At 43.3% G+C, this 25,885-nt stretch overlaps 1 protein-coding gene across 1 annotated transcript; it reads right to left on the reverse strand.

Moving 5' to 3' along the window:
* Positions 1 to 1,657: 1,657 nt before the first annotated feature.
* LOC121189705 (sprouty-related, EVH1 domain-containing protein 2-like) lies at positions 1,658 to 25,247 on the reverse strand. Its single transcript, XM_041050094.1, has 6 exons — positions 24,684 to 25,247; positions 12,696 to 12,888; positions 12,421 to 12,589; positions 11,734 to 11,798; positions 5,968 to 6,126; positions 1,658 to 5,689 (listed from the first exon to the last, which is right to left on the reverse strand). The coding sequence occupies exons 1-6, from the start codon at positions 24,707 to 24,709 to the stop codon at positions 4,910 to 4,912; spliced, it is 1,392 nt and encodes a 463-aa protein (XP_040906028.1). The 5' UTR covers positions 24,710 to 25,247; the 3' UTR covers positions 1,658 to 4,909.
* Between the last annotated feature and the right edge of the window lie 638 nt (positions 25,248 to 25,885).

The following is a 25,885-nucleotide window of genomic DNA, read 5'->3' on the forward strand; positions in this document are numbered from 1 at the left end:
TGATCTGATCAAAAGCTCCACAAACAGCTGCTGAATAGACTTTGTGGTGAGACTGTTCTCTCAACTACTTAAAGAGTTTTAGAGAATCTTCTTAACCTGTAGAGGAGCATGTTTCAGATGAAAGATCTTCTCCATCTACAATTAGTTTTTATTTTTTTATTTAATTTTTACATTTGGTCCTGATATATTACCATGACACCTTAATGCATCGGTGATTTAACACCATCAGTACAGGTCAGGACTTTACTTGTACTTAAGTGCTTCTCTGACCTGGTGTTACTTCTACAAAGGTGTTTGCTCAAACATTTACCTGCTTAAACCTTTTCCACAGGGTGGGAGTAGAGAGGTGTATTTCTCAGCAGGCTCACATAGTTTATCAGGTGCAGGGTTTGAACGCAGACAATCCTTAATGAAGTATGCAGAAACAATTATCTGCTTTCTTGAGAACTGTGCTGCAGCAGCCTCTCTGCTCGGTGTGGGTTAATCAGGTAATTCAGGCCCACAACGATGGCTTCTTGCACAAGGATCACACAGTAGATCTACAACAAAACCTAAGTCATAAGGAGGAAAATGTCAAAATCCTGCCCATCTTTGGACATGAGACCGCAGCTCTGGTGTGGGACAAGCCACCCGTTCCTGTAAACTACACTGGGAAGTGAGCGCCGGTGCTCTGTGCACCCAGAGAGGGGCCACGCTGACCCCATTACACAAGCAGATATCTTAAATGTTTGCACATGTGGACTGTGATGCTGTTTGCAGCCGTTGAGCTGCTTAGCAGGCCCCCAAAAGCCCTCAGGGACCTTCTTTTTCTTCTCTTTTCTCTCTCTCCCTCCCCCTCCCCGCTCTCGCGCTCCATCATTATCGCCCACATGCTTTTCCAGAGACATCCTGAGTGAAACAGCTCGACGTCCTCGATGGCTATCACATGTTCGTGCTGAGGAGGGAGGCAGCCGGGGAAAGACATCTTGAAGAGAATGAAACAGGGTGTACTGGGGCTGAGGGTTTTTTTTTCTTTGTGCTTTCTTTCATTAAATACTTTACAGAGACTTTTGTGCAGCAAACTGTGGAAGTTATTAAAGCATAATGAGAAACTTCAGGCTTTGACTGGCATTTTTTTTGTCCTCTGGATTTCCGCACGAAATCATGGGTGGCATCCTCTCTCCCTAGCAATTTTACGTCTCTCTAAAGATTCTGTATTTGTTTCGAAAAACAGTTTGGGGACTTTATGTGTGGCTTAAAACTATTTGTTGTCCTTTTCGAATAAGCCATTTTATATTCTGAATGAGGGACTTAAAGTAATGACCCGAAAACTTTTTCCCCACCAAGAAACACAGTTCATTTAAAACAACCATCTTCGTAGATTTGCTTTGCCGCAGGACGTCTGTTATTTACGTTTTAGCCACAAGAAAATGTGAAATGTGGATGAACTTTGAACAGACATTCATGTTCCCTGGAGGACGGGGAACATTTTTAATTTGCATTAAGATGCATTTTGTTCCATTAATGATAGAATAAGGGGATAAACAATAATGCATGTAGGAGAAGATCTGTGGTTTGTTACAGAAGAAAAACACACAGGCCTTCCTTGTTTTACAGTAGATATAAACAGGGGAAACACCTTCAATCCAAGAGTAAAATTAAGCAGCAGACTCGGGTGTGGTTTCACTGTTTTCTCTCATTTTATTGGAGGCGGAAGGTAAAACACACATTTCACTTTAGTTATCTCACAGACCTGGCCACCCTTCAGTATCTACAAAGTACTTCCTGTTCCTTCTCGAAAGCAAGAGCTACATCCATCGTACATGTTAGAAACAGTTATTTTAAAAAAACAAAATAGAAATAAAAATGTACAACATACACTTGATATATATAATATAATTTTTGCTCTTTTTTTTACAGAGGTAAAAATACTAAGCGTAAAAAAATGGGTCTAATTCATTACAGGGAGTCGTTTCTTTAATTTTTCGATTTAAATACACAAGGAGATAAAGAGGATGCGTTCAGGCACTTGTAAATGGCTCTAACATATGAGAACACACTCAAACACCAGACAGAGAGACGGAGAAAAAAGATTAAACGCTTACATGCACGCACACACATACACACACGCAAACACACACAGTCTTTCCAATCTGATTGGCCCCGTCCCTGATACATCACATCATCGAAGGATCTGATTATACTGGATAGGTGTTAGTATGTGATAGCATATTCAGCTGATCCCACGTAGCTTTGGATCAAGGAGCAGGAGAGGGGAAAGGGATGTGGCATAAACACACACACACACACACACACACAAGGACATACAAACTGGTACACAGGACAGGATGTATGAAACAGACACAACCAGGGAAGGAAATAGGACATCCTCAGGCATTCTGTATTTCAACTACAGTAAGTGACATTTCCTTGGCAAAACAATCAGGGATGGATGTTTGTTTCCAGGATTTCAGCGTTTTTTTTGGACTCCCGTTATTTTCCAAAGGGGACCCTACCGACGTCCTGCTTCTGTTTTTTAAAATATTTATTTTATTTTCAAAAAGCTTATTGTGTTCCCAGTCACATCCCCAATGCTGCCATCAACCAGGCTTAGATGAAACATAAAGCACCCCAGTGGCTGTCAGTGTAGTGTTGTGCTGTCAGTGTGAGGGTGTGACTGGCCGGCTGAGGTGTCACTCATACAGCAGGTGACACAGGTAGGACAGCCTTTTTTTTTCTTTCCCTCTCCCATGCCCGTGTTTGTACATCGACACACCCACTATAACCCTGAATGAACAGACTGTTGAATTGTCTCATTCTTAATTCATTCGAGCTGTTGTAAAACATATGACGTTACTCTTTGTGGGTATGATGATGTACTAAATCTGGCATGGAAGGAAAACGCTGTAGGACTGTAGGAAGAATAGTGCGCGCCAGTCACATGTAACTGTGGTCTCAGCAAGTTATTTCTCATGTTTATCTCCCATTTACAATAAAATATTTAGGCCTTAAAGGAGTTTGAAAAGAGCCAGGCAGCCAAGAGGCGATTAGCTTAGCTTAGCATAAAGGCTGGAAATGGGAGAACAGCGAAACAAAACAAGCAAACAAACAGAAACAAAAACAAAACACTGTTTTCAGTGTTTATGCTAAGCTAGGCTACACAGCTCGTGGCTCTAGATTAGCTTCTAAGTTAATGACATCTAACTCTCAGCAAGAAGCGACTATTTACCTTTACTAAATGAGGAATAAGACTTGCTGCATATATGTAGTGACACTGTACATGTCAAAGTTCATTCGTCTTTATATTTTCTTTGCAAAATACAGCAACAAAAAAAAAGTGATGATCTCAAACAAAAGTCCAGTTTTCTGCAGAAAATGACTGGTATAGGTTTATACCTATATTTGTTTTCAAACCTCAGGGTTTTTTGGAGCTGACGGGATATTTTAATTAGATGTGAACACATTTCGAGGCTGATTTCATTCACTGAACCATCAGTTTGGACTTTGCTGTTCCATATATGTGACTGGTGGGCTCTATTGGAAGGCTGGGGTTAAATAGGGGAGCTGATTGTACAACGCAGGCAAACTAGAGTCCTTAGTTTACACACTTAACAAGAACCATTTTAAGAGTTCCTTTTCATTACAAAAATAGTTTAAACCACTTTTCTAAGAGTATATGGTGAGGCTGATTGCTTGGAGCCATAATGCTCACGCTTTTCATTATAGCAGACATCTTCAGAGGGGTGAAGTTTGGAGCCAGACTCCAAATTTTAAGGCATAACAGGCACCAATTTTAACGGTATCTTCGAATGACTTTTCAGTCCTTGATGGGACATGGACTGTTGGCTGAGGTTCTGTAAAGAATGAGGAAATCAGAGCCTTAAAATATCACTCCGCTTCAAGTGTATGTTAAGTAAAATGAGCCGAAAAAAAAAAGACTGGAATTCTAAGACTGGATAGGGTTCCTGGTTTAGGTGATAGTTTAGGCACTGTTTGAAATAACGTGAAAGGAGCAGGGAGACGGATGCTTGAGTATTGTAGCATGACTTGAGGCACCGTCTTTTTCAGTGAGTAAATCACAACCCAGCACCCTTTTGCTGGTAGATCAATTCAGTGAGAAAATAAATAGGATAAAAACAAGAATCTTTGGGATATTAGAATAAGATTAAGATGAGTACCACGTTTGTCTCAGTGAACAAAGAAGATGTCGATGGTGGAGAGCTATGTAGACTATATACATGAGCTTTGCTATAAGCTGCAGTACAGACAACAAAAGGCCTCGGCGCACATTGTAAGCATGCACATACACCATCCACACACGCATACACACACACACGCCTGCACGCACGCACGCACGCACACACGCGCACACACACACACACACACACACACAGAAAGAGGTGTAGTGTCTGATTTCTCTTGTAGCTGGAGTCGAGCTGAGCGGGCCTGATATTGGAATAGAATATAAACAAAATGGCCACGCGTACATCAAAGGAGAGGAAAAAATAGAACAGAGAAACAATTCAAGTTCTTTGACGCCGAGTCAGTGTACAAAGTATAAAGTACCTGCATATGTGATACATGACATATAGGTCAGCTATAAAAAAAAAAACAAAGGCCCCCTGAAAAAGAGTGATCTCTCACTAGAAACAGAGCATGAAATGGCCATGTGAAGAGGTGAGAGAACTGTCTGCCGTAAGGGGGAGCTTATTTTCCCAGGCCGTTCAGAAAATGCACCAACTGTTTTTTTTTTTTTTGGCTTATTTCAGTGTCTGGAATTTGTAGAGAAACCCAGAGAAACCAAGGCAAGAGAGCGAGCAGCCATGACCACTTGTCCTCTCTGTGTATTTCCCCATCCTTCCCTTTCCCTGTGCTTGCGTTGGGTTTAGGTTTTTGTTGTTTCCTCTGAGAGGTTTCCAAGCACGGCGGCTCAGCTCATGGCCTTGTGTCGGCCTCCGCAGCAGCCGCATGCAAGCCCCGCCCGGTGGCAAGCGTGGAGAGGCGGATAGAGGCAGAGGCAGGGCGCCACCAGAGACAAGCCGAGCAGAGCCAACCAGCGTCGGCCTCCCCCGCTGCCCTCGCCCCCGTCACAGGAACAGGGGTCTGAGTAGTCCCCCTCTGGGTCAGACATGCAGTGGTAGAGCATGGTGTCTGCCAGCCACATGCAACTGACCCGCCGGATGCATGCCCGCACAGGGTCCGGCGCATCCTGGCACCGGCCTCTCCGGTTGCTGGAGATGTAAAAGGTCTCACCGCAGTGCTCGCACTGGGCGCGCTCTATCCCGTCCTCCTTCCGACCCTTCCCGCCATTGGTGGATGGTGAAGAGCTCGGTAGGAAACAGCGGGGCTGGGTGGAGACCACAGAGGAAAAGCCGTGGCGATACGAACCACCATGGCCCTTACTGGTCAAGGGTCCGAGGGCGGGGTCAGAGTCTGAGGGCGACAGGGTCGGTGGCAATGGGTAGGTGTAGTCGTGCTTCTGCGCCTCCGGCTTGGCAAAGTGGACGTAGGACTCAGAGTCGTCCGTGTGAATGAACTTGTCACGCACAGTGGCGTGGCGGTAGTCCTCGTAGCCCCTGAGCCAGGGGCGATCTGACTGGCGTCCGTGGTGGCGCTCTGTGGTTCGCTCCCAGCTGCGCTCCCGAGGGTTGATGCGGACGATTTCCTCGTCCTCCTGGAAAGTGACGTGGCGGGGAAGCCGAGACAACGGCTGAAGAGAAAGACAGAATGAAACTTTTAACACTGCCGGAAGTGATCACATGAACATTCTTTGTTCATGTGACCAGTAAACAACTGCTTCAGAAAAAACAAGTCAGTTATAAGAAAAAATAGTAAATAAATGGCTAAATGAAAAAACATTTTTCACAATAAATGTAATTATCTGCAAAGGTTTCATTTGTCCATTTTTAGAATCATTTTGGAAACAGCACCTGGTCCTCCTCTCTCTTGGCATTGCTGTGTGATATTACCAGACACGTTTTGTCTCACCTGGTCCGTGAAGTAGTGGTCTGAGAGCCGGTAGGGGTCATGGAGGTCGTGGCGAAGTCCCATCACGCACTTATGTCTCTGCGGAAGCGGCGAGGACTCGAGCGGCTGCAGAGAGCTCTCCAGTTTCTGGGAGGAGTTGGATGAGCTGTCCGTGGTGTTCTGAAGGGGGACAAACAAACACAGGATGCGGGCTGAGAGCGGCTTTCTGATTGGATACGCCAAACAAATAGTTAGTGTCAGAGGACGCCATGATTGGACAAACAAAAACAGGAAGCATCGGTGCAGCTCTGATTGGGAAAACAGGAAGTGTGAGCTCTGTTTTTCAGGCCACTTGATCCACATTTGGATCACTGTGTGTTGAGTTTAACTGTTGATAACAACATCTGCCATAAAGCATCAGCAACAGTCACAAAATGTGGTAACCATCAGACCTAAAACTACAATTAGGCTTAAGTTAAACATTTAATTGATGGAGATGTTATGTTACCATGGTGACGTCCGCAAAAAGAGCTGGTTACCAAATAAGTAATTAATGTTTGAGGCTTTTGAAGTTTAAAATGGTGATGGACCTCATCTGACCCAACAACATTATTTAGTCTACCCTCATTGATGGGGTGGACAAATGTTAGAAACACCTCATTATATCACAATTACAGTGAACAAACTACAGCATCGAAAATGATGAAAAAGGAGCTGAATCAACATTTGAATCAGAATATTTGGTGTTTTTGTTTGATAAATGACTTAAATGATAAATCAATAAACAAAAATATTTAGTGCTGAAATGAGGAGTCAAATTAAAGATTAGTTAAACAACCGCAGAGTTAAGGGAAACTTCACCTGTTCAATCCACTTCAGTCTTGAAGGTGGAGACAGAAAATATAGATATTTAGATATATAGATATTTCATGCTTCAGTTAAAGTTGGTAGCAGAGCTTCATATCAGGCAGCCATCAGTCTGCAAACACAGTTTTTGCAGTATCACCTTTTTCTGCCTCTTCACTCTCTCCTCCCGCCCTGAAACCTGTCTTCTTTTCCTCAATCTCACTTTCTACACATTCCACCTTAACTTCTGTGTGTGTGTGTGTGTGTGTGTGTGTGTGTGTGTGTGTGTGTGTGTGTGTGCGTGTGCATGTGTGAACAGTATCCTGTCCCCCTTCCGTTAAAGGCTGTCAGGGCTCCACTCCAACTCAAACCTTGGCCAGACACTAGACAGTCGGGCTGCTGCTGCTGCTGTGTAGCGGTCAGACAGACAGACAGATTTCAGACAGGCACGCTCGGGGTCAGCCTCTGTGGGGTGTCACAGCAGCGTACCGGCTGACAGGCAGGTCGGTACTTCTCCTGTCTTGTCATGTCATCTTGGTAATGTGTGCGCTTGTGGATGAGATAGTCAAGATGAGTTTGACCCACTGAAAAGGGCGCAGGTGTTTTTTGTGGCTCTAGCTTTTGTAACACCAGCAGTATCTAAGGGATATCAATGAGTAGATTTACTTTATGACTCGTATGAAAAAGCATCCATAAAAGGGCTAAGTGACTGTAGAAAAGGCCCCAAAGTTAGATTATTATATATTAATTGTGCGACGTTTGTAGATGTAGTGTTGGTCGGCTCACTTTGGGACGGCCCCCTCTGCTGGCTGCTGTTTTTCCGGTAACTGGCGGCATTCAGAGCCGGCAGAGTGAGTAACGCTACGGGTTTAAACAGCTAATTAACGTCACGGCGAGCGGTCTGTGCGTGGGTGAAATGTAAGTACGCGTGTATCGTTGACTGATTGTGTTACAACATTCTGCAGCTTGAAATCGGCCCTGTTGTTCGGCGGTGTAGCTTTAGCACTTAGCCATGTTAGCGCCGTCAAGCTAGTCGTAGCGTTTAGCTCGTCCCTTCGGATTGAGTGCGCGTCACGCCACGTCATGTTTATTGTTATCGGTTTGAGTCGTTAGTGTGACGTTATGAGCGTGATGTTGTTTATATATGTGTGTTAACATACTAGTTGTCAGGTGAACTGTGTTTAAGAGCTGGGATACTGTTTATGTTATGTTTATTGACTATTAAGATCCTTAATTTTCATTCATTACACTTTATTGTATTTGATATAGAGAACCACATGACCTCCTTGCCTGTGAAGAGAGCAATAAAACCCCTGAATGCTCCATCACCTGCCTCTTCATTTGGATATAGATATACAGGGAGGTTTTGGCCTTAAGTTGGTGTTCTGGCCGACACACCTGGTGTGAACTTGGTGAGAAACCCTAAAATCAAAGCCAGTAATCCCAGTGTCTCTACTACAGTGACACTGGACAAAAATAATCTACCAAAATAATCTACAAAACAATGCTCCAAAAATCTTTTGGGTCAGTGCGAAGCTCCAAACTGTATTTTCCAATCATTTAAGCATCATTATTTCTTTACCCAACTAAACTTCTCTAAATGAGTCCAGAATACAATCGATCTCAGTAGAGCTGCATTTCTTGCAGTGTTAACATGGGTCGTTGTCAGGTAACACTGCATGTGCCATCTAAAACCAATGCTATGAATTATTTGCCAGAGTTATATGACCCAGATCTGGCGTGTGTCTGTCTGTCTGTCTGTCTGCTGAAGCTATCCCCATTATATCCTGCTCCCCACATGGAAACCACCATGCTGAGAATTTCCCCCAGCTTTCTTACAAAGCCCTCAGAGCAGCCGGCCAAAAATAACATAAAATGCTGCCTCCGCTCCTGGACACGCCCCCCTGGAGAAGACATTACCGGGAGGAGGAGCTGATACGGTTTAAAACCAGTCTGACTCTGGCCTCCACGGCTGCAACTAATTCAAAACACAGACCAGACTTTCAGCTGCAAGCTCAAACAGCACAAGAGGACTCAGAGACAGTGAGGAGTCGAGGGGGAGAGTTTATATTTCTGGACATCCTCTCTATATATTTTGGCCCAAGGCTGGACAGAGGGCATTTCAAGTTATTTTCTGACACAAAACATGTCCCGACTCAAAGCTTGGGAGGATTCATCCATCAACAGGCCTGTCTCACTCTCCTGGGATGAGCCCAGAATTGCTTCAATAGCTTTCACTCCCCCTGTTGTGAATGAGCCAAAATAGAGGCAGAGAGGGGAGACGTGCTGAGGGGAGGGACAGAGGAAGGGTTGGGTTAAGTTTAGGTTTGGCGAACGAGGAATAATTTAGGGAAGTATGTCCATCCTAGCTCTGCTCCCGCCATCCTCCTGCTCCCCCCACCACCCCCAGGGCTGTAAATCTGCTGGTGCATTTCCCTCTGTCCACGACTGCCTGCCTTGCAAACTGTGCCGCCATCGCTAACTTTAGGAAAGGTCATTAACGCAGTCTGAGAGGAACACAAGCAGTACTGCATCCATCGGTGTATCACATGGCTATTAACCTGTGATTTCAGTGGCACAGTTGTTAAATCTGGCAGTCTGAGTCTAGTTCTGCTGGGTTTTCTCTCAAGATGATTTGTCTCATATGCTCCGTGCACCTTTTCTGCCTGTTTAAACAAAGGTGAAACTTTGTTTTCCCAAATACTGGGAGAGACTATAACTGTCGGAGAGAAGACAGCAGAAATGCCAAGACAAAGACTCACAGACAAAACTATTCATGCCCACATTCAGTAAATAAATAAATCCAGAAGGGTTCTGACACACCGAGCTAACAGCTGTGGCGTTGCTCGGTTGCCATTGACAGCCTGCTGTCGACCATCGCCTGTACTTTTTCCCGGTGCATCCAGCACAGTTTGCACTAGTCAGCAGAATAGCATGTTAAAAAAAACTGTGGCGGAGGCAGGTGGCGAAAAAGTACAGTTCTGTTCGAGCCTAAAACCCAGTCCAGATCTTACTGAACCTGACTGGCTCCCAAATTGGACCAATCCAAACCAAGCTTGGCTAATGCAAAACATTGGCGATGCGATGCTCACACTGGTGCATAATGTACAGACATGTCAGCTGTCTGGTAGCTGTGGTGCAAATTTTATTTTTTTTGTGCTTAAAAACATAAACTGTTATGAGCCTCTATGGAGCTTTAACTGAAATTTAAATGAACAGTTGAGTCTCATTCTGGGTGAATATGGCAGCTTTTTGAGAAACAATGCCCAGCCACGGCCTTGGATTTGTTGCTCTGAAAACTTCTATTTTCCTGAAAACCTGATGCTCCATTTCAGGGCTTGCTCCACCCCCTGACAGCGCTGTAGCCCCCCCCCCCTTCACCCTCCACCCCTCCTCATGTGTTTGTATGCGTCTCTGTGGTGGCTGTACACTCCCAGCAGAGCACCTATTAGTCTTGGCCCTTACAGACAGCTCAAGTCAAAGATGAACCACGAGGCACTTCCTCTCGTAAATCACCAGCCCTGCACTAAGCTGGGAAACAGCTGCTTGCTGCTAGTTTGGTGGCTGCTCTCTTTTTCAACTGGGAGGGTGGAGAGAGTGGGTGTGGGTGTGTGTGTGTAGAGGGGGGGGGGGGTCACCAGGAGAGAGGGAGGTGGTGGAATACAGGAAGTGACCTTGTGACCCTGCCTGCTGTTCCCGGTGTCACGTTACAGGGTTGGGGGGGGGGGGGGGGGGGGGTCCTCCACGCTAACTTAAGGTGGAGAGGCCCTGACACACAAACAACATGCACGCTCCGTGTACCGGGGCAGGTATCCTGAGTGAAGTCCTGAGATTAAATACTTTCTGCCACATTGATGAAATGAGGTCAGTTTTGAAATGTTTTTGGATGTAAAAGACTCCTTTGGGATTTTAAGTTGTTCAGTCCGTACTGGAACCAAGGTTCACAACTCTGGAACTTTATCGCAGCGGCAACTGTTTTATCTTTTGTCGCAACAATTGCAAGGTAAACAGTAGAAATACTGTGTTCACGTTGCAGAGTAATCAGCCAGGAATCTGCGCTTGTATGTATGCGAATGGCCAACACAGCACCTCTCCAGATGATGTTGTGTTGCATTGCTGCAAAAGCTGAGCCAGGTTCATCTATTTTTGCCCGACAACCCTGCATTGTTTTGCTGGAGCCCTCTGAGCTGGGTTCCAGTTTTTGAGGGAAAAGCAGCATCATCTCATGAAGAGTATTTATTCTGTTTACCTCATAATTGCTGTGACAGAAGACAACGTCCAGAGCAGAAAAAGTGTTACTCAGAGTTTTGGTATTGGTGTCTGAAAAGCCTTCATACCTATGGATCTGTTAACTGGCGTTCCTCAATCTTATTAAAGTTTCTCACGAGTTACTGAAGCAACTCCACCAGCGCAGCCCTTTGCATTTGCTTAGCACAGGCCTGTTTTCGCTCTGCTTGCACACAAACACTGGAGGCACGGCAGAATGCCATTCATTGCGAAGTGAACCTTGAAATAACATCCTGGTGCTGCCCACTGAGACTCAAGGCTCAAAAAATTCCCAATCTGAGGAAACTGAGGAGAGTTCAGCTTTATGCACATGTCCTCTGACGCACAGAAGTGACATCCTGGAGACAACCAGTCATGCTTATTTTGCTTCCCTCTGGAAGCACAGAGTGGTTTTATACTCCAGCTCAGCTTTGTAAAAGTAATTCCAACAAAGCTGAGGAAAAGCTAATTATCGCTATCAGCAGATTGCCAGTTCTCTATGATATAACTTTAATGACTTTCCTCGACTAGCTGATGCATTTTCCTCAGACTTGTCTCCTTGAAACATCCTGGTTATTGTACCTTGATGGCTTAGTCAGGTGATAGCACATAGATGGGCCTCTATCATCCACAATTCCAGCTATGATAGTACATGAATGTAGGAAACATGCTTACGGTAAAGACGTCGTCGTCACCCAGCTCGCCCTCATTCTGGAGTGCTGTAGAGGAGGTTGTGGAGCCTGCAGAGGAGAAAACAGGAGCAACTTTTAATTCTCAAGCTTCAAACGTTTTACTGGGTGACATATTCACTGGCACTCATCCACTGACAGTGAACAGCAGAAGGACTCCGATTCATTTTCAGTGAAGCTGGTGAAGAGATGGGCACTTGAAAGTTGTTGCTTTCAAACAGAATCCAAGCTGTAGCCCTAAAAGTTAAGGTGTGACCCAAAACTTTTGACAGCACAATACTCCTACAGTTGTGTTATTTGAACACGCTTAACTCTGCCAGGCGGTCTGATTACTTTCTAGTTCAAAATCAACATTTGGGAAACAGATTTCAAAGCTGTTGTGTTTGAGTGTGCTCATGCACACTGTTCAGTGCCTACGCCAAATCAGATTTGCCACGAATGGACGCTACCTTCACTTTTACATGCTTACTGGAACTGTTTTTAAGATATATTTTTCTCCACAAAGTCCACCTTCATTGCTGTCCTCCCCAGGACTAAGTGCTTGTAACTGTGGACTTTATAATGGTCTCTCGACTGCTTCAAATCTGCTGGGACGTTGTTATCCCTGACAGATCTATAACCTGACAATGTGTCCAAATAAATTTATGGAGAGTTACACTGCAGCACAGCGTACCTTCAGCCAGGTCCTCGATTGCTTTCCGTACCCCCCTGTCGAAAGCTCTGGCGTCAGCTGGACTCTGGAAGGACAGGCCACACCTCCTGTCCTCCACCTTCCAATGATGAAATGTGGGCGTAGCTATGGTGTACACCAGATCCTTCCTCAGTGGACAGTCCAGGATCACCTGTTTATCCAATATATATCGGCCACTCACATCAGGGACACGTTTTCCATCCCTTATCCTTTAATGTGCTTTGATGTACTTTTTGTTCACTGTGTCTGACTTTTACCTGTTTGTCCCGTAGCCGCTCACCACGGATGAGAAACTGGGAGCTGCTGAAGGCCGGCACGGGTGCCAGCTCCGGCGGCAGGAGGCGGCACACCCCCACCCTGCTCAGGGCTCCCCCATCCTGGGCCAGCCAGCCGCCACTCGAGTCGTCCCGGGTCATCACCACCGCTTTCACACGCACGATGTAGCTGTCACTGGACAGAGCGAGAGAGGAGAAATTATTAGACTGATAACTTCAATGTACAGGTAATTTATTTAACAATAACACTACTAAGGATTGTGTGTTTTTGGCTTTGTCTCTCATACTCATTCTCTATTAAGTGAGCAATGTAAATTTTTAGATTACAGTCATCTTTGTCAGTGTTGTGTCTGAAACACAGTTGAAATCCAGGCTAAGGAATTCATTTCGGGGGTCTAATGGCTCTGTATGGCATTCTATGTTAGGAAAAACTAAGCTATTAAAAGAATATTAGAAAAACAAAATCATCAGAATCAATAACCTACTATCTACTGATTGTGAGTGACGTCAGTAAACATATTGGGTAATAACAAAAGCATTAACAAAAGCTCAGGAGGCTTCAATCAACACTTACAAGCATAACAACTAAAGCAACCGTGTTTAGCTGGGGAGAGTTTTCCACCACGCACCACCCTTTGATAGCATGTGGGCTAGGCACTTAAACCGTACACTATCATTGGCAGCAGGCTAATGAACAGCAAAATTGGTATTAAAAATAAATAAATCATTATCAGATGTTTATTTTGTTACAGTATGGTCCAGTTTGACTTGTATCAGGTAAGATGTCAGCTGCAGAGAAACCATTTTCTTCCACTGTAAAATTGCAGAAAACATACAGCAACGTATGTCTACAAGATAATATCAATGTGTGGCAAATTCTTGGTATTAATACCAGGAATTTGCAAGTACAAGTGTAGTCTGATAAATGTAAAAATAAAATGAAAAACAAACGCTCCCAGGTGGGAATGTGAAAATGTGTATTTAAGCCTTGGAACAAATATTTTCTATGCAACACAAAAATTCTTTAGGCAAGAAAAATTCTTCCTCAGGCAGCAGCTACCACTTCTTCCTGGCCTCAGCTTGTGAAAACTGACAATCCTGTAAACTCAAACTAATTTTTTCTGGCAAGAGTCCGGGGGTTTGTTAATGCCACAGCAGTTTATTATAGAGCTGGATTCGCACATTGGCAGAATGTTTGAGGGCGTCTCAAGTCACGACTCTGCCTGGTCCTTGCTGTGCCGAGGTGGGAGGTGTTGCACCGGGACAAGTCAGCATGAAAACGAACACACACACACACACACTTACTTGATCATTCAGTTAATCAATTACTTGACCACCAGAACATGAATCAATGACAACTCTGATAAGTGATTCAGGATTTCCTGCAGTATTTTATAGCAGAGGTGGGTCACCTGGCTAACATAAAAATTAGTATATAACTTTGTTAAATAAAACATCAGGCATTAACCAGATAATTTCTATTTTAAACAGCAAACTACATGTATTTAATGAATGCGGCTGTTGTTTAGGCCACCACTTGCTGACTAATTTGATCATAAGATACGATGAGTCATAACCTGAGCTGTTTTCCCGCCTTGGCTAAACATTTTCCTGGGGTGACCCTGTGATTATATGCAAGGTGTCGGTTGGCTTTGAGGTTATATATATAATCGTAACATCCCTGGTTTGATTTCTGCCAAGGATGTGTTGTTGTTGTTGTTGTTGTTGCATGTGCCATACCCATTAGTCCTTTCACCACACGTTTTAACCTTTACTGATTAAAGGTTTTTCCACTGAGAGGCAACTACTCTTTTACAGGAGGCTGGCCTCTACATGCACAGTCTGCTGATGATCTGTTCACTTGCAGCTATGTAATTAAGAAATTTTCTAAACCAAAAAACTGAACTGAAAAAACATGAAATATGTGTTTTTTTTCAACGTAAACTACTTCTGTTTTTTACTTTCACTTTGTCAAATGTGAAGATTCACCTCTTTTCTCTTTTTCATATCATTGTTTTGGACTGTTGGTTGTACAAAACAAGCTGTCTGAATCGACATATATATCAGCCAACAAATGAAAAATAAATTCAGATGATTTGGAACAGAGTCATATATGAGCTATAAGTGATATATGGGCTAATATGAACCCATATATCATTATTAGATTTTATAGACTCTCATACATCAAAGTCAGTATCAGCAAAAACACAAGACATTCTCAGGCATCAGCCCGAGAGCCACCATCAGCGATGCAGTGAACACGGCCCCAATCCACATGAATGATATGACAATAACAGGATGTATCTCTGTGTATTTCACCGATGCTGCGCTCTGTGTGTGTGTGTGTGTGTGTGGGATGAAGCGAGAAAGAGAAACATAGAAAGAGAGGGAGGGAGGGAGGCAGAGTGGGAGTGAATGAGAGAAGTGTTGTTATATAATTAGCTTAGAGACAGTCCCAGGGATTTGATGTACACGTACACACACACACACACACACACACAGGTGGCAAAACTGGTTCACCAGCTCCCACCCACACACATTCATAAAACTGACTGAATGACAGACCGAGTGACTGGGTGACAGCGGCCAAACAGCCCGAACAGAAAAGCAACCACAGGTTAACCCACAAGATTTGTGCTGTCATGTAAACACACACACACAGTTTGTGCCTTCCTGTAAAGACACACACACACACTTAAATAATCCTCTGTTCCACTTTATCAAATTAGACTTTTCCATTCAGATATTAAAGTTTTGCCAAAACCTGCCTTAATAAGTATTTTTAAACAAATTCGATTAAATGTAGACACTAGAGATTTGATATTGCCCTAAAGACATTAACTGGAAGAGTAAAGCTGGTGTTGCCAGACTGGAGTTCGTAGGCAGATATCATTCATTTGTTGTGCCAAACCACAATGAGAGGAGGTAAATAGTCATTCAGGTTCTACTTAGCCACATGGGAAACTTGAATGGCAACAAAGGCCATAATAGAAATTCAAAACAGAAATGTCAGTGATCTATTTATATTTCCATTATTTCATGATCTTGGAGTCAGGCTAGCAAACTAGCTTACAGTTGCGACTGAGAGGCTAGAGTAGCTAGAATGAATTTGAAGGGTCAGCTAGTCAATGGCTAACGGTTCTTTTATGATAATTAATAAATTACTGATTCATGATTGTGTGCCTACCTAGATGACTATGTAAGGCTGCTCTGTGTATACGGATGCTACCATTCTGGATAACAATGCAAATATGCCATTTCTGCGGTTTCAGAATGGTTCCAAAGCCTTTGCATGATGGAGCCAAGAAAAGAAATAAAAAAGAATTTAAAGAGTAGTAGAGTTGAATTTCTGGTGTTTTCATTCAGGTTTTTTATGTGCAAACTGAAAATGTGGATAAATGGACGTGGATGGAAACCCACCTACGGAGCGTGATAAAGTCCAAAAACCTTTCGTTTAAGCTGTAAATCTTCAAGTGTGATTAATTCTGACACACTGGAAAATATTTAGAAAAATGTTTTGAAAATCTGTTCGAGTACTGCACCACCGCGGTTCAACATGACTCAAACATGTGTACACCACATTCACATACGAAAACCACACGTCCAGGCCACCCACATACAGAAATAACACCAAATTCTGTGCTATATAAGCATGTGCGCTTTAAGATACACGATACCAGCTATCAGCTCCCTGAGATGAACTTGTCACATTTTGGGCTGTCTTGTGACCCATGTTTAGAGTCCCGTCTGCCGACAGGCCCTGTAATCTGTGGCTGGAACACACAGACAGCCACAACCAGCAGCAACGTGCTACTTTAATACACTTGGGAGTGACCACACATTCTGGCATAAATACACACAGACACACACATACAGTCCATTTGGGAACTGTGAATCTAATTCTGTCCACTCGAATGTTGCATGAGGTACCGCTGCTGAAAAAGGACTGTGGCGCCTACTTTGAGGAAAAGGCGGTTTATACTTTATAATTCCCGTACAAAATATTTAAACTCATACACCTTTGTCCACACATTGTGGTTGTGCCTCATATTTGAGAAAGTGATTTACAATCGTCATGTGCTCAAACCGTGTTACGTTTTAGGCTGCGAATGCGTTTCAAAGTCTCTTTTAGGTGGGACAAGGATGTAAAGTTTTGCGTCACAAGTTGAGTGATGACTCAGTTTAGAAGAGAGATAGAGGGGGAACTCAACGCGCCGCTGATAAGGAACGAGCAAGCAATTCATGTATCACATCCTCTTTTAATTTAATATGAGCTGTTCATGAACAAGCAGGTCGAAGGTGCAGGGTGTGTCTGGCTGGAGTTTCTTAGAGAGAAGCAGTACATTGTTGCTGCAAACATACCAACAGTTTCATTCACACTCCAGCCACTGCAATCATTTCACCCTTAGATATAAAAAAGCATCAGCATTAGCTAGTTTTTTTTGGACACTTGGAGGCAGTGGCGATAAGCTGTAAGCATAACATTAGCACCTTGCTGGATATGGCGAATGTGTTAGCAAACTGTTGTCTAGTTACCCATCTAGGAGACACATAGCTACATTAGCTTTCATTTTGGTGAATGCACGTCCAATATTCACAGTCGTTGTTGCTCTGTTTTGGTCTTCACCGACTACACCGATCAAAATATTCAAGTTTTCGGTGGCAGTTCTTCATCAATATGAATAAACAGCTACTATTAGAGTGGAATTTTTCTTACATCTGTCGTATTAGCTAAAATTACCCAACTGATTGTCTCCCTATTGCCTTTAAACCAGGTACAAACATCTCTGTACACTATGTTTTAACAGACTGTTACTCCCTGGTTTCTGAATTTCAGAGAGTTATTGCAGTACTGCTGTGCTTCAAGTCTTCATTCTAGTTTTTGTATTTCTATGCCGGTCCACACACCTTGCAAACAAGTATGTATCATAATCAGGAAATGAGATGTGGGTGGAGAACACAGCTGTAGATTTCCTACCAAGCCACATTAGTGCACCATCAATGAACTCTTAAGTTCCATCTGTTAATTTTGTTTGCCTGTAAGCCATGTCAACATTGATATTCTATGTTTACTATCAAAACACCATGAAATTGTAGCTGAAATGAACAGTTGTTTAAATACAGACTTTTAGGGCAAACTATTAACAGATCAGCTGGATCCTCCAAATACCTGACGTGGTACTGGCGTGTAACAATAACGCATTAAAACAGTAAAGGGGGCTGGGAAGCCTGCTGGTTATCAGGGGCTGGAATCCAGCTCATGTGTGACAGATAAAAGGGTCAGTGAGGGCAGCCCAGCCATGTGTGATAAGGGCGGCTATACTTCCTCTGATAAAGAATGACTGGCCGCACCTCTGCCTGATCAACAGAACAACACACACACACACACCCACACAGGGTCTGCCTCTCCCTGCAGCTCCACACACACAGCACATGGCGTGTCTGCAGTGATCAGGAAGTCACTGAAAGGTGCCTCATGATCATGATTGTTTCAGTATTGGTAATCGGTATGGGCACAGGCTCACACTTCTGATACTGGGACACCAGTGATGCCATATATAGTACAGGGGCAAATAACTTTGTAAATGTTGTTTATCAGGTCAAAATACCAAGATAGAGATAGATTTTGCTAATGTCATGAGTTTCACTTTGTTCAGACTGGATAAAGCCTTACTTTGAGCTCCGCTAAGTTCCTCTTTTTGATCCATGGCTGACTACATCATTCATTAAATAATTCAAAATGTGATTTAGCCATTCTCCCCCCTTTCATTTCATTTCATTCACAAAACAGGAGAGTTCAAAGAAATGTAAAACAAACACCTATGGATTTGAGAATACACAATTTCTTCAGTGTGTACTATAAGAAAGTGCTTAATTACAATGCTGGATTTAATACAGCTGCATTTGCTAATAACAGTGTTGTTAAGAAAATGTGATATAAAATGTAAAAGAGAGATAGAGATAGAGCAAGAGAAGTGGGGTGAAGTGAGTTCATTCACAGCTATTGACAATGGAGCCTCCTGAGGGTGAGTTTGATCGGCTTTCTGTCAATCAGCTGTAGTTATATGGAGCGCTCACATGTCTGGGCAGCACAAGACTCAAGCTGCTGTTGTGTGAGACTGCGAGTGTGTCAGTTGACATGACAGAGGTCACTAATGTGCACAGGAGCGTTAACCGATAACATCCCACACCCAACCGACCAATCACAATGAGAGTTCAGACCTATTCATGACTGTAGATCTCTTTGGGAGAGAAAAAAAAAGTGTCACTGTAGTTAATCATTTTAAAATGGATGAAACAATCCTATCATAGATCCGATTGTTCTCAAGCCTACAGTACAAAAAAAAAACTTTGGTTTATGCTCATTTAAAAAAAAAAGATTGCAAAGCAAAGCCTCAAAATTACAGTAAATCAAGATTAATTAACTGTGGAACTCCAAAGCATCATTTGTGTAGGCTTAATGGCCTACATGGCCACTGGGGCACTGTGATATATTTGGTACTAAAACAACCATTCAGGGCTGAATTGCGTTGAATCCCCAAAATAATGACGTCCAACAGCCTGTACACTGTACTCCAAGAGAAGGCCGTCATCCATCCCTGATGTGACTCTGCAACTTCCTCCATCTCTATTGAGGCGGAAACCAAACTGAAAATAAGCTGATTGGTTCTAACCCTCTTATAGGCGAGTGAAAAGCCAACCAAGACCCTCTATTATGCCTCATATCCTCTTATACTGAGTTAGACCTACTGCAATGGGTCAAATGTAAGCGATGAGGGGCTTTCTAATGCTCTCTGAATCTGTGATTGATGTCTGCCACAACATCAGCCTCGGTGTGTTTGATCGGGCAGACTTCATTTACATAAACTGTCAGATGTCGAATGTTTATCTTGTAATTGGGCGGCATGTAGTCCAGCTCCAGGGCACCAAACCAACTTAAAGTGATTTGCATATTGGACACTAGGAAGTCTGTTCTCTTAGGGCTACCCTTGTCTAAATATGGTGATATATTTACCACTACACATGATGGGCTGCAATGTTTCCTGGTGCTATTTGTGGATAGTTTTAAATAGCCTGTAGTCTTTCTCTATTACGTGTTTTTGGGATAGTTTTAAAACATCAAAAGAATAAAGTCCCCAAGAAGTATCGGCTTAGACTTAATATGACAGTAAAGTCTGATAGTGGAGCAACTTTTTCACAAGTGTAGCTGAGATCACCAAAGATCTGAAGCTGCATAAGAGAAACTAAGCATAAAAGGACTGAGACTGACTTGTATGTTTTAGTGATAAACGCTTTAGCCTACAGAGCTGAATAGTTTGAGATACTGTTAGGCAAGTTATCAGACACAAAACTGAACAAAATGACCTTTGAAATATGTCCTGCCGAATTATCTCCTTTCCTTTAAATGTAATGTTGAGAAAAATAGAAAAATGTGGCTTTGGTGGAAGACGAGCTAAATAATGCAAGCTACAGACGGACCAGAAAGGATAATCAGGTGGAACAACAAAGCACGTCACATACAGCGCAGTATTATTAGTCTACATAAGTACATACATTAAACACACGCAAAATGCATTTCACATGTTGAGTGAAGTCACTCATCCAGGTTCTACTATGTAAGTTTAAGCCTGAACTTTTTACTGAGGAAGTTAAAGTTCACAGAGTTCATTTACTGAAGAGCTGAAAAGAAGTTTAGTCTTTCAATAACCAGCACAGTGGATTGTTGTATACTTGGTGTGACAAGGGAAGAACACACTGAGTAAAGTGAATGAAAACTCAAGCTATTATAATCTTGGTCATCCAGTCAGCTGATGAGCAGAAATTAGTAAAAAAACAGGCAAACAATCCGGGTCCATTGTTTGGTCTCCAGATATAAACAGCTCAGGCCATTATAAAAAAAAAAGGCTCCGGATAGCAACCAGTGATGAGCTGCTCTGTAAAACACAGGAAACACTGTGAACAAGGATCTGTTCCACATGATGCGTGCATGTGTGTGTGTGTGTGTGTAGGGGGAGTACAGAGAGAAAGAGAGAAAAAAATGCCAAGGGTCTGTTAAGGAAGTTCATCTGTGGACACGGCGTGTGTGTCCATGCTCTCTTTGTTTGTGCGTGTGCATTATGTTTGTATGCCTGTGGGTGATCTGTATGTTACTAATGTCGTATGTCATGCTAATTATCTGTGGATCCATATATATCATGATATGGACTTGCGTATTTATCCAGATGTATCCACTCTAATAGACTGTGGCTGTACGGTGCCTACTTTGTAGATTACTTGACATACATGTATATTTCTCATTTTTGGAGACTGTCATGTTTCTTTTTGGTCTTTGTCTGTGCTGTTTTCTCTTTTGTTTTGAGTACAAAAGAAAATTAACCGTCTTACATACACCTCATGACAGTGTCAGAGGTATCTAAGGGAGGGTTCTTCCTTTAACAAAATGTACAACTGTCACAATATTGTGTGATGCTCCAATTTAGATATAACACTATGTTAGAAATTGACATGTTTTCTGTATGACCGAGGCGGTGATGTGTTGTTAACAGAATCAGCTGCTGGCAGAGAAACCTCTTCTACAGCATCTCAAATTTATTACGAGTTATTCTGCCAATAATGCACCGTTTTGGCAATGAGCTTTCCCACTGTCTCAAAATTCCACACCTGTCAGGTTTATTATGGTCTCACTATCAAATGCTGCTAACGTAGAAAAATATATGTGTGAGGAACAGAATAGTCCTGCTGAGGGAACATACAGACCTGCTTAACTCCTCATTGCTGTGTGTGCCGGTTGATGAGTGCTTTTTGTTCAGGGATGGATTATATTTCGTTGCTACGTTGACCTTAGCTGAATGTCACTGGGCATCTCCTGTCCAATACTGACTGTGCACATGCTGACCCTGCAGCACCACACACCAGATCAATACATCCTCTGCTCGTGTTTTGACTCTGCAGTGTGTGTGCGTGCGCAAGAGAGCTCTTGCACTTCTATAAAAGGTAACAAATGTCCTCAGAAGGACAGGGCAAAGAGGCACATCCTCCGAACAGAGGACATGATGGCTATGTTGTAGTTTGGTTTAGGACGTGGTCAACGAAAGACCCTCACAAACAGAATGAATGCGTACGTGCCTGTAATCACACTGCCTGCTGATAGCAAACAGACATATCAAACGAGATTGTTCCATTGAGCGGGTGACTCACTCAAATGTGTGCATGTGACTCAGTTACTATAGGATGAAGCATCAGAAAAGAGGTACACTAAAGATAAAAATAAAGACACAACGAACCTCTAGGAAAGTAAGAGAGGTAGTTAAACATCTAACCTGCGACACAGGCTACATAGTCGGAAGAAAAGCTACCGTATTGCACCTTTTAACATGACACAAAAGGTTTAAAAGGTGTGTCTTTTATTTCCTGATCCTGCCTTCATCCCACAACAGGCTTTTATTACTGATAAGAAAACCACAACACAAACTAACAGATAACTGCTCACTGATTATTTTCTTCCAGTAATAAGACAATAAACACTTTTGTATGAAACAGCATAGTGACGCTGAAAGGTTACTTTTAAATTTTTTTTTTACAGAAGACAGCTCACATCCGTCTGAATATCAGTCAGCCAATGAGATTCAAGACGTAAACTGAGTTGTCTGTATTAGCATCAGCACTAACTGTAGATATTAGCATTACCATTTATTAAACTTCAATTAGCAGAATTATGTTATTAATGATTAATAAGTGGTTGATTAATGCTTATAAGCCATTAATAACAACTTTTGGGTTAACAGGTTGTGGAAAGTCTTCCTCGAGCATGACACTTTGTTAGCAGTTAAATTCATTGGGGAGATGCTTCCAGTAGGTTTCCCAATTTGTAATAAGTCATCAGCAAACTTTAGTTTACTGATGACTGTCATAGATAAATGTCATAGATAAATGTAAATAAATGATTAATAAAATGGTTCCGAAAATAATCCATCATGTCTGTAGTTTGAGAAAAGTTTAAAAAAAAGTATTTTTTTAAAGTATTTGTAATGTGTTTCTGTCATTTTTTCTAAATACTACACAGATGCTGTCAAATTGGTGAAGAGGTTTTCTGTCTTCACGCCACATATAATCCACAGATTATTAGTAAATAATTTATTAACCAGGAATATGGCCATTAATTACAGGTATTAACCTCTTTATAAATGGCACCTTATCAGAAAGTGGTACTGATTTTTTTCTACCAAGTTCATAAACTATATTATAAAAAGTTCATAAACTTTATCACAAACAAAAACCTTTTTCATTTTGTTAATGGAAGTCAGCTTTTTTTACGTCGTGGGCGTGGCCCAATTTGCACATCACGCCACGAGAGAAGAACTACACGTCATCACCATGGAAACCCTTTCTCGGCCGGAAGTGGGGGGCTTGCTAAAAACCTACGATATTTAGAAATATGTGACTCAGAACAAGACCATGAAGCTATAGCCAACAGCAGTGGTGTTGAATACAGGAAATGTTTAAACAGTTTCAGTTAAACAGTTTTAAACACGTTCAGTTACAGCTTAGGCTGTGGTCCCCCTTTCCCCTGCCGGCGTCTGTCCGTGGACAGGGGGGACAGACACACGCACTCTCTTTACGCTGGCTTCGTAGAGCCGACTACGGCCAGCAGGCATGAATGGGGACGCGCTGAAGGTTAGAGGGCTTTTATGAATGAGCCGGCGTCACGCCACCGCAGCGCAAACATCCCCTCCGGTGCCCTTCGCCCTTCCACCCCCCCACCGACAACGACCTGCGAGGCAGGCATTCCTACCGAGCACAGCCCCGTGTAGCCTGACAGAGACCGAGAGGTTGTCGATATAGGCTAATGTGAAAGGAGTTATTAAACAGGCAAACTATAGGAGCCAGTAATTCATATAGCTCTGACATGTCTGTCCATATGTCTGCACATTTTCACTTGAGCGTTAAAGGGACTGACTTTGGCAAAGGCTCGAATCCATATACACATTGGAAAAACTCTTACAACCCTGTTATAAGCGCTATGACACCTTCTCGGTATTAAATGAAACTCAGATTAATCTACAGTTCCTTCTCGGTAAAGCTAATTTTAAGCTTCGAGTGCTCCCGTTTAGGCCTGTCGGTGCCATATAAACAGGTCTGCAGGCCTACATAACGTACGGCTCTATATTAGCTACAAGACACAACAGCACGATCCAAGGGGTCTGTGAGTCGGACAGAATCGGACAGTTCACGGGGCTCGACTCGAAGAGAAACAGACGCGTATATATTTTTTTTCCAGGGCAAGTCGTCGTTTACAATCTGTATTTTTTTATGAATGGAGCGCGGCAGGCTATGCAAATGAGGGCGATTGAGAAAGAGATGGCGGATGAGGCATATCGGATATCTCATATCCTGTGAGACTTCCCCCTTCGGTTGGAAGCAAACACACAGATGTGGCCAAATAACGAGGCGAAATTACCTCTGCAAACGCGGTCGGCTCTCTCCTTTTTTACTGAACGACGCACAAACACGAGGCGTGTGAGCTCGCCGCCGTTTGTGTATTTATAAAAGGTGTAACTTCGAGGCGTGTTTGAGTTTCTAAGTTACACTGCAACAGGGCCTGCTCCCTCGCTTCAGATCCTTTCAGAAAATGTTTCCGATCCACCCACGCTTATTCCCCTCCTCCTCCTACTCCTCTCCTTTCTCTCTTGCCTTCTCAAGACTGGTCTCTACACCGAGGTGGGGGCCCTAAGAAACCCTCTTCTACAGCACTGTCAATGCATTGCTTCACAGCAGCGTTTAAGCACCGAATCTCATCGAGTGAATATAATATAAAATAAGCAAAACATACATGAACAGCAGTTGTTGTGGGGGGGAGTTTTAGGCTGCACATTCCACCAAGTTGCCCCAATCATCTGCAACTTGTAGGCAGATGGACAAGCGAAAAAAGGACAGAGACGGATAGGGAAATCTTTGAGGCACGGTACTTACTCGTTTGGGTGTGTTTCTTCTATCATTTTTCTCGTTTCACCTCAGGTAACGTACCACGGCGGTTGCATACTTTTCGCTCGTCATTCTTTCACCGCGACTCCTCCGATTCTGTCTCCAATTCCGCATAAATCCCCCCTGCGCCTTTGTGCGAGTGTCGGCTCTTTGGCTTGCCTTCGACTGGCTGTGCCTCCGTCTTCTTTTTCCTCACTTTTCCCCTCTCTCCCCCCCGGAGCCACCCAGTTTCTCCTGGATCGCAAATGCCCCTTTTCTATAACTTTAATAGTCCATCGCCTTCGGTAGGTAACGTAGCCTATACAGACAATTTAGTTGCCGAATCCAGCTCTTCTCTTCGCTCCCCCCCCTCCCCAAACACACACACACGCACGCACACACACGGACACACAAGGCACACACTCCGATTTTAAGTCCTAAGGCGCATGTTTTCACCGACGACTCCGGTTCCAGTTGTGCGTAAAAAGCGCGTCGTCGCTGTTGTTACCGAGGGGTGGCCCCGCTAGAGCCCCATCTCTCTCTACTCCATGTTGGATTGCAGGCAGGCGAGCAGCTCCAACGACGCCGGGGGAGGGAGGAGGGAGCGAGAGAGGGAACGGGGGAGGAGGGGTGGGAGGGGAGGGCAGGGGAGGGGGGGGGGTTGCAGGGCGGAAGCGGTGACGTCGGTCTACATTTTGGTGGAGAACCCACGATGGCTGCAAGCCGTAGGGGCCCTTGATAAATGACCCCCCCTCCCTCTTTTTCCTTCCCCGGATCCTTGATTTCAAATCCGGACATGTCACCTTTGTTCTCATATAAAAATCTGACAAGTTTCTATTGGGATAGCCTTTAGTACTTATTCCATAGGAAATTAAACATACCAGAATGAAGTGCTCACTGTAAACTCGCCACTCAGGACGTTAGACAGATTATGAATTATTTTGTTATAGATATATATAATAGAAAATACCAAAGGCGTGCAGTAATAACGCTTGGTAGTTGGATCTTTGCTTATAAAAAGTATGGATTGCATGATCGTTTTCGTTTTTATGACCGAAAAAAAGGACAAGTTTTAGTGTTCGTAAACTCCAACACCATGCCTGATGAAACAGAAAAGATTAAAGGGGTTTTGTGGCTAATCTTGTTAACTTTTTACCCCCCATATCTCTGAGAGACAGGTAATCCACAACAGCTCTGTGCAGTCTCTTACT

The sequence above is a fragment of the Toxotes jaculatrix genome, chromosome 11 (genome assembly GCF_017976425.1).
Source record: "Toxotes jaculatrix isolate fToxJac2 chromosome 11, fToxJac2.pri, whole genome shotgun sequence".
Classification (NCBI taxonomy): Eukaryota; Metazoa; Chordata; class Actinopteri; family Toxotidae; genus Toxotes; species Toxotes jaculatrix.

Coding starts and splice junctions, on each gene's coding strand:
- LOC121189705 (XM_041050094.1), bottom strand. CDS start 24,709: ATGATAGAAGAAACACACCCAAACGA. Junction 12,590..12,695: donor AGCGGCTACGGGACAAACAG/GTAAAAGTCAGA, acceptor TTGGATAAACAG/GTGATCCTGGACTGTCCACT. Junction 11,799..12,420: donor AATCGAGGACCTGGCTGAAG/GTACGCTGTGCT, acceptor TCTCCTCTGCAG/GCTCCACAACCTCCTCTACA.